Here is an 8,603-nt window from a genome sequence, read left to right as displayed (position 1 = left end):
CCGAAGTAAAAAGTTGATTTTTGACTTTAATTGATTTTCTAATTCCCTTAGTTATCCAAGGTTTTGATAATCGCTTAATCATGCGCTTTGAGACTGGCTTTAACGGTGCGTGCTTTTTGAGAAGATCATTTAATTTATTATAAAATTCAGAGAAAGATTTATTCACATCAGTGTTTTTTGAGACTGCTTGGATCAAGTCAAGTTGGGAAAGGTCGTGTAGAAATTCTGTTTCAGAATAGCTTGAATAATCCCGTGCTAAATTTTTGTGACAATCATGCTTGAAAATAGTTTTATCCGAGTGAAGAAAACAAAATTGTGAGAAGTGATCGGTTAGATCGGAAATTATGTTGCCACTGGTTTTATAATCTTCAAGATTACTTATAAAGATATTGTCAATAAGTGAATAAGAATTATTATACACTCTTGTTGGTTTATCGATTGTTGGCATTAAGTTAAAGCTTTGCAGGGAGAGAATAAAGTTTTGAGCATATTTACAGGAAAGAAAACGGAGAAGGTTTAAATTAGTATCACCCATGAAGATAATTTTCTTCCCAGAGGCGCTAAGTTTTTCAATTGTTTCATCAAAATATTCTTGAAAATGTTCTGGTGAATTGTGCTGTCTATAGACTACACCACAAATCATATTTGCTTTTTTTGGCAAATGCAACTCAACCCAGAGAGCCTGATAAGCTTCATTAGAGGTTTTTTCAATAACTGTATATTTGAATCTTTGATCAATGTATATGCCAACACCTCCAGCTGAAAGGGGCGTCGGCACATACTCAAAGTTATAATTAGGTATCATGGGATTAAAATCCAAATCTCCAAGCTCATTTCTTATTCTAGTTTCTGTGATTCCAATTATGTTAAAATGAAAATCAAGTTCTTCTAGTAAATGGGTTTGAAATTTTTCTAAATTACTTTTCAGGCTTCTAATATTGGTATGAAAAAATGAAAGTCCATCGGTTGAATTAGACGAAATCTGGAATTGTCTTTTAAAATGACAGAAACTATGGGGAGAAAAGTATCTACAGCTGATAGCTGTGGTATAGGGATCAAAATCAGACCTTCTATCGGGAAAACTGTTTAGAGTAAATATATCCAATTCATTAAAGCTTAGTAAACGCTCAAGATATTTCTTGGTAGGGAGACTTATGTTTAAACTATTATTAAACTGACCGTGAGAAGGAATAATATCACATGAATAGTACGGAAGCTCTTGTAAGAGAGCTTTGTTTACCTTAGTTGGTTGTATTGCTACTTGACTTATGTTTCCTTAACTTGATGACTGCTCACGGGACATAAGATTATCTAAATCCCTTGAACTCTTGATTGCGATGGGTCGAGATCCCTCGCTTTTCCTCAGCCATACAATCGAATTTTTGGCCCAGCAAAATGCATAATTACACCTCTCTTTAAATTTCTTTGCATCTGCAAGCAAGCTTTGAAGACGCGGCGTAGAATAAGAAAAACGGAATGAAAATGTCATTTAATTAATTTAAGCAACATAATTGCAGAAGTCAGAATACAAACAAATGCAATAAGATAAACAACACGGACATGGAATAGCAATATTGAGGCTTCGTCAAAAATTACTTACTAGGAAACGCAGAGAACTGAGACAATATAATACAAAACACAAACTTTGACAGATGACAACAGCTATCAGGGAATATACTCAATACCATCATCAGAAATTTGGAAAATTATGACCGAATGGAACGCTAATCAAATTTCAATCTATGCATTCAACGAAATGATAACTTGAAAAAGTGGTACAAGAAATGGCCATGTATGACACTTATTGGTTGATACATCCTGCTATATCCTTCTTATTTTGTTTATTTCCGCCAAAAAGGTTAAAAATAACATATGATCGTCGGTAAGAAATCTGTCACGTCTCTGTCAGCAAGGCACGGCATTACATCCCCCACCCCCTCCTTTTTCTCATAACATTTCACCCCACTCCTCGTGAAGTTGAATTGCCGTCCACTGTTTGCACCAGTCATCATGGCGGAAGGGGACAGTATTTTCTCCAAAATAATTCGTCGGGAGATTCCATCAGAATTTCTCCACGAGGATGATCAAGTGAGTTTTTTACTTTTTTAATTTATACGTCTTTAACGTTTTTAATATACTTTCTTTGTAAGGCTATAAATGCAGGCCCTCGAGCTCGCACGTCCATGTGGTTTCTCTTTTAGAAAAACCAGATGGGTCAATTTTAGTCTGAAATTCCAGCCTTTCCTCCCTGGCCCAGGTCAATTTATGAGCTGTGTAGATTGCTTGTGTTCGAGGACAAGGTTTTTTGCTTTTCTTTTTTTTTGAAAACAGGTTACCGTAAATATAAAGGAAACTAAAGCTGACCCAAATTGTATTGCAACTAGACAGCATGAACCCGCCTTCGCAGACTCGTATTAATGTTGTCTCCGAAAAAGTTCATCAGCGAACTTCATTTCTTCGTCATAGTGCTTTCCTCGCTGGAATACTTTAATCCTGTCTTACTGTATTTGTAACAGTAGCAAGATGCGAAAATTGTAGCAGGGAAGTTAAAGGTGGCCCAACCTACAGGAAGAGCAACAGGTTTCTTACCCCCAACCACCCCCTTTATGTCCTACCCGGACACTCTCCCCCCCCCCCCCCCCCAGTACCATTTTCGGTCACTACCTTAGCCCTTTACAATAATATAAGCTTTTTGCCCATCTGTAAATCCTAGTACTATTTTAATGTTTTGCAATTTTAGTGCATTGCCATTAAAGACATCAACCCCCAGGCACCCGTCCATTTTCTGGTCATTCCAAGGAAGCCAATCCCTCAGCTTTCCAAGGCAGATGATTCGGATCAACAAGTGAGTCCATAATGTTTTCTTACTGTCAAGGGGTAATGATAAGGGCTAGTTGGTACCATTAACAAGTGGTAACTTCAGCTGGGACGTGAGCACTGAAACTTGTCGTTTTATTGCACAATTGTGCAACTGCGACATGAGAGTTTCAGTACTGCAAAGTATACTGTGAATATAAGTTTTGTAATAGCAAGTAACTCTAATTTCTGTGAATTTCCAGGTCAGAAGAGCAAAGATTGGGGCAGCTGACAAAATAGTACCGTATTTACCCGTGTATAAGTCGATCCCATGTATAAGTCGACCCCCCATTTTTGATGGCAAAAAAAGCAATTTCTTAAATTCTTTGCTAAATGTTCATGGGATACTAATCTTGCATTCTTCGATTTCTGGAACTGTGGAATCACTAAAAATTAAGGGCCTCAAGGGCTTAATAGTTTTGTGGTTCAGCGGTTGTTGTATGTACGGGCATTTTGTCCTTGAATTTCGAAAAAGTTCTCAGAAAATCGAACATGTGAACCTCAAACTAACCTGTTTCGTTTTTCAAGGATAAAGGGCTTTAGAGGATAAGCACAACATCACAGAAGCAGGAGTCAATCTTTGAAAATAACTTCAAAAACGATGCGAAATGTGCAAGGTTTATGGGTTCTTGACTTATAATTTCTCACATGGCAAACGAAACAAAACTCATAAACCACACAATACAAAGTTTGCAAAAGCATTTAAATCATCCATGTTTGTATAAAGAATAAAAAACAATCATTACCAACCAGCATTTGTAGGCAACAAGAGTGACGATCATGCTTGCACGCAAACATGAGGTATTGCGCCAGGTTACTAAGCCGCTGAAGGATCGCGTTTTATTTGAAGAAACAATCTTGAATGTTTTTTAGAGCTTTCCGCCTTTGGAAAACGAAAATATCTTCAACATTTAAAGTAAAACAAATCCTTTTTCATTTAAACTGGAATTGCTTTTACATTCATTTTGAAGTCTTTCGTTCACTGCGTTCGTTATGCCCAAAGACCACATTATGATGTTAATTTTGAATAAATTTATTTACCTGGAACTTGGCTCGAAATCTTTGACCCATGTATAAGTCGAGGGCGATTTTTGGAGCTTCTTTTGAGGCCATAAAAGGTCGACTTATACACGGGTAAATACGGTAATTTATAAGATTGATCTATTGATTGAGATACATTTGTGCCGTCAAAGTTTCCTCGGCAGTGGTTTCAATAAGTACCCACAACCAACAAAAGCATTGTTTACTTCACTCAGAGAAAAATTTAAACCAAAAACTCATTTTGACAATGACAACATGAAGTTGTCTAAACGTGATCATCAATTTTGCTTTTGAAATGTGGTGTTTGGGAGCATTCTTTTACGAATGGCGTGCCCCAGATACTCCTAGAGAAAAGGGTCGTGAAGCCCATTATTTACATTGTACACTGTTGGGTACTCTACTCAAACCAGCTCTCAACTTCAAAATTTTATTGAAACTTATGCCTTGGGCAGTTTCTCAACAGGCTGTCCATAATTAGCCCGGCATGAGGGAAAGCCAACATCATTTGTATGATTTGTGTGGGAATCCGGATAAAAGACGTTTAAAAAAGCTAATTATATGAAAAAAAATTAATTATTAAAAAGCCTTACCTTATTGCCTTATTTTGTCAACAGTGTTAACTTTCCCTCTTACAGAGCTTGGGCCACCTGTGGTTTCCCCAACTCAAGTATAAAATTACATTTCAAACTATGTAAATGTATATTACACTGATTATGTGTCTTGATGAAATGTCTTTAACTGATATATTATTATTGATTGATGCTTGGAGGTCTGTATGTATGACTTAAGTGATGTAAAACACAGTTCAATTCTCATGAAAATTATCTAGATACCAAACACATTATTCAGCATAATGCATGCACAGTATTCCTAACCCAACTACTACAATGGCAATAACATTGCTCAAAGTCATGTCATCTTTATGATAAAAAGGCCACTTATTTCTTGTTTAACTTTTTCTTTTGCTTCTTTAGCTCTTGGGTCACCTCCTTATAATTGCTAGGAAAGTTGCAGCTGAACAAAACCTAACCAAGGGGTATCGCGTAGTAATCAATGATGGAAAAGAAGGAGGCCAAGAGGTCTTCCACCTACATATTCATGTTCTCGGAGGACGCCAGATGTCCTGGCCACCTGGCTAGGTAAATTATTTATCTAAACTGAAACAACAACAAGCCTTTGTTATAAAAATCAGGCTTCTCAATCTATCAGGATTGCAATATTAAGGACTGGTCGGTTGCAGAAGTAACTTCATGGGTTATGCTTTTTCAAACGTTGGCCATGTAACCCTAACCTTGTGTGACCCTTAACCCCTAACATCTTGAATATCCAAGACCTGCTCTTGTCTGACCTTGTAGTTCAGTAGCCGTACAGCAAAGGTAAATTCCAATCCGACGGTCATTAGTTCAATTCCCACCCCTTGTGTGGACCCAATTTCCATGCTCACATGCTCCCATGTAATGTATGCTCATATGGATTACATGGGAATAAAGACAGGTAGTGCTCACTCAAAATTACACTAAAAGACATGTGGTTTGTACATTGTACTGTATGTCTTGAACACAGGCATTTAAAACCCACATATGCATTAACATAGGCGAGCAGGGTTGGTGCAGTGGTGAGAGCACTTCCCTCCCACCAATGTGGCACAGGTTCAATTCCTGGACCCGGCACCATAAGTGGTGTTGGTTCTAGACTCTGCTCTGTTTTTCTCTGGGTTCTTTGGTTTTTCCCCCTGATTCCAGCTGGCTGTAAGCTGTGCTCCAAGGTCATAATATGGACTGTATAGCAGCAACAAGAGGCACCATAGTATGCTTTGGGTTTGACCTTGTTGATCTGTATGATTGGTGGACTTACGACAGCAATTAGTGTGACAGTTATTGTTATTATCATTACTGTTAATAATTAGGTGTTCTTTGTACCAACCAAAAAAACCATTCATGTTCAAAGTGACTGACTTTGCATATGCGTTGCTTGTCATATTGCCAAAATGTCTGGAGGTATATGAAACAAGCTTATGTGAACAGCCTTCACTAACCTTCTTATGTACATTAAAAAATCTTCGAACACTTCGTAAATACAGGAAGGCTTTCATGGCTTCTACTTGAGAAGTACTAATTTTGAGTGTTCCTAATTGCAGAAGTTGAACCTACAATCTTCTTCTTCCTAGGACACTCTACCATTGACCTACAGAGACTCTAAGTTCATGTGATAATTTTCCTGCCATTCTGCTAGGATACAGACTGTCGAAATGGAGCAGTTTTTACAATAATATTGCATTGAAGGAAATGTCTTGTGTTAACCCCCGTGAATGAAAATCACTGATTTATTTTTTGATAATTTTGTTTAATCTTTGAGGTCTTTTACATAAATTATGTATAATTATCGTTACCTTCCCTTTTCTTGTCCTTATTGCAGATTTGAGTACAGACCACCAGACCCTTCAATCTTTTAAGAATTGAAACTAATAATTATTAGCAATCAGTAGTATAATAATAACAATCGTAATAAAAGTACCATGTTTGTAAAACATTGTGCTTATTTGTGTCATGACATCTATAAGACAACTAATAGATATTTGGAAAGAACAAGTTACTGCTTGATCCTGTCATTTTAAACATTAATTTGTAGACAAACAATTTACAAATTTCAAGATAAAGAGATTTAAGGGAAGTTTAGAGAACCGCATCAAACAAAATTTTTTGAAAGAAAAACCAGAGAGGCCTTTAAATCTATTTATGGGCCCCAACATTGAACTGAGATGTTCAGGGTTTTTGCTCCGCACAGTCTACCAGTGAACGCTTTGTCATGTGATTCCCACTAGAAATCAATGTTGGACAGATTGATTAATGCCATCATTTGATAAAGATTGAATGAATCAAAAGCTTGTGTTCCGTGAAAAGTCTGGATACCGAATTTGAAAAACTTGTTCTTGTCTAAACTAGAAGGTATTTCTTGCCTGAAAGAATATATATTTCATCATGGCTGTGTGAGGCCAAATAATTTTTCTGGTCAATGCGAGACATGATGGGGATTAAGGGTTGGTGATTTAAAATTATTGCAACAAGTTAACAGTTGGGATTTTTTACACTGCATGCTGTAAATTTGAAAAACCCAAGCTCTTGACCAGTACATAAGATGGGCAAAGACAATATTATGCCACTTTTATTTTGTTGCGTGGAGACTAAATGGAGACCAGAGCAGGAATGGCTCAGTGTTGAGAGCACTTAATTTTGTCTCACCGATGTGGCCTGGGTTCAATTTCCAGACTTGGCGTCACATGTGGGTTGAGTTTGTTGATTCTCTACTCTGCACCACGAGGTTTTTTTACCTGGATACTCTGGTTAACAGACCTATTCCATTTTATATTCAACTTGAAACAACAAACATGGTCAGGAAACTTTGAATGGCAAAAGGTTTGGTGAAACATTTCAGGAAAAAAATCAGTGATATCAAAGTTGTTGAGTAACATTTCGATGATTCCATGTCATCACTACCAAACCAACTAAATTACTAAGTTGATGAGATATAAATTATATACATGAAAGATGTGTGGTTTAGGGTCAGGTATGAAAGAGTTTGGCAAGGACAGAATCAGAGACATGCAATGAGATTCCGTTCATGCCAAACTCTTTACATCACAATACTCACACTTCTTACTTGTGTATCTGTTTCATCAACTTAAAAATTTCATTTTGATAATGATGACAGTCATTTCTTGAGGCTTTGGGGAATGAAATTAAGATTTGCATAGCTTATTGAAGATAGCCTCAAGGTAATTCCTTCTGTTTTGAGAAGGATTTTAAACTAACAAAATTTGGTTATTGTATTGCAAAAGCTTAGTTGCCATTTAATATGGCCTTTGGGAGAAATCGGCTTTGAACACTTACGATGCCTTAGGTGGTACAACTGCAAATTTAGGGAAAGAAAGGTTCCTGTCTTCCTGGCAAGGACCATGTACGCCCCCTTCTGATGTTTAATTTTTAACCCTCTGCACACTGGCCTGATTTTGCTACTGATGTAAACCTTGCACCCTTTCCTGCCTGTGACACATGTTTAAGGTCTTAAAAGGAGAGTATCACGGTGTTGCGCATGTTCTAGCCACAGCAAATGTCACCGTTAATAAGCCAATCGGAAGCGATGTTATAATTTATGTGGGAATTTACAAGTACATGTGAAAATTAGCTCTTTGGTGATAGTTTAATAATCAAGAAATTTTTACATGTACACTGTATGTGTAAATTTCCTGTACAAATTATAACATCACTTCCGATTGGCTCGTAATGATGACATTCATTATGGCTAGAACATGCAGATGATGATGATACTCTCCCTTAAAATAATGAAATAATATACAAACAAGAAGGTGAGCAAAAATCTCTCTCGTTAATGATGCCCCTGGAAATTTTGGTGTTACCAGCATATAACGCTGTAGGTCTTCCACATCGACATCAAAGTAATGTGTTGTTGTACTAAGGAGCAGTGGTCTAAGTAAACTACCCTGGGGCATGTCTGAAGTAACAGGGCTCCAATTTATTTCTCCTAGTACCTTTTACTATGAATCTTTAAGTACACCTTGGCAGGTAACACCTAAGCCAATCCTAGAAGTGAACCCCAATGCAGTACATCCAAGCTTTCCAGAACTGAGTACAATATGATGGTCAAATGAGTCAAATACCAATGTAAAATCTCTAGAGATAAAGGACATT

The 8,603-nt window shown here is 37.1% G+C and overlaps 1 protein-coding gene across 2 annotated transcripts; it reads left to right on the top strand.

Moving 5' to 3' along the window:
• The first annotated feature begins 1,952 nt into the window (after positions 1 to 1,952).
• Positions 1,953 to 6,426, top strand: LOC137992982 (adenosine 5'-monophosphoramidase HINT1-like). Of its 2 annotated transcripts, none has more exons than XM_068838618.1 (4): positions 1,953 to 2,088; positions 2,741 to 2,845; positions 4,872 to 5,036; positions 6,313 to 6,426. In XM_068838618.1, exons 1-3 carry the CDS (start codon positions 2,011 to 2,013, stop codon positions 5,034 to 5,036), a joined length of 348 nt encoding a protein of 115 aa, XP_068694719.1. In that variant the 5' UTR covers positions 1,953 to 2,010; the 3' UTR covers positions 6,313 to 6,426. The 2 variants fall into 2 exon arrangements, with proteins under 2 accessions (XP_068694719.1, XP_068694720.1); XM_068838619.1 differs by lacking the exon at positions 6,313 to 6,426 and adding an exon at positions 6,065 to 6,202.
• The last annotated feature ends 2,177 nt before the right edge of the window (positions 6,427 to 8,603 follow it).

The sequence above is a fragment of the Montipora foliosa genome, chromosome 2 (genome assembly GCF_036669935.1).
Source record: "Montipora foliosa isolate CH-2021 chromosome 2, ASM3666993v2, whole genome shotgun sequence".
Lineage (NCBI taxonomy): Eukaryota > Metazoa > Cnidaria > Anthozoa > Scleractinia > Acroporidae > Montipora > Montipora foliosa.
This window is presented reverse-complemented; position numbering and strand designations above follow the sequence as displayed.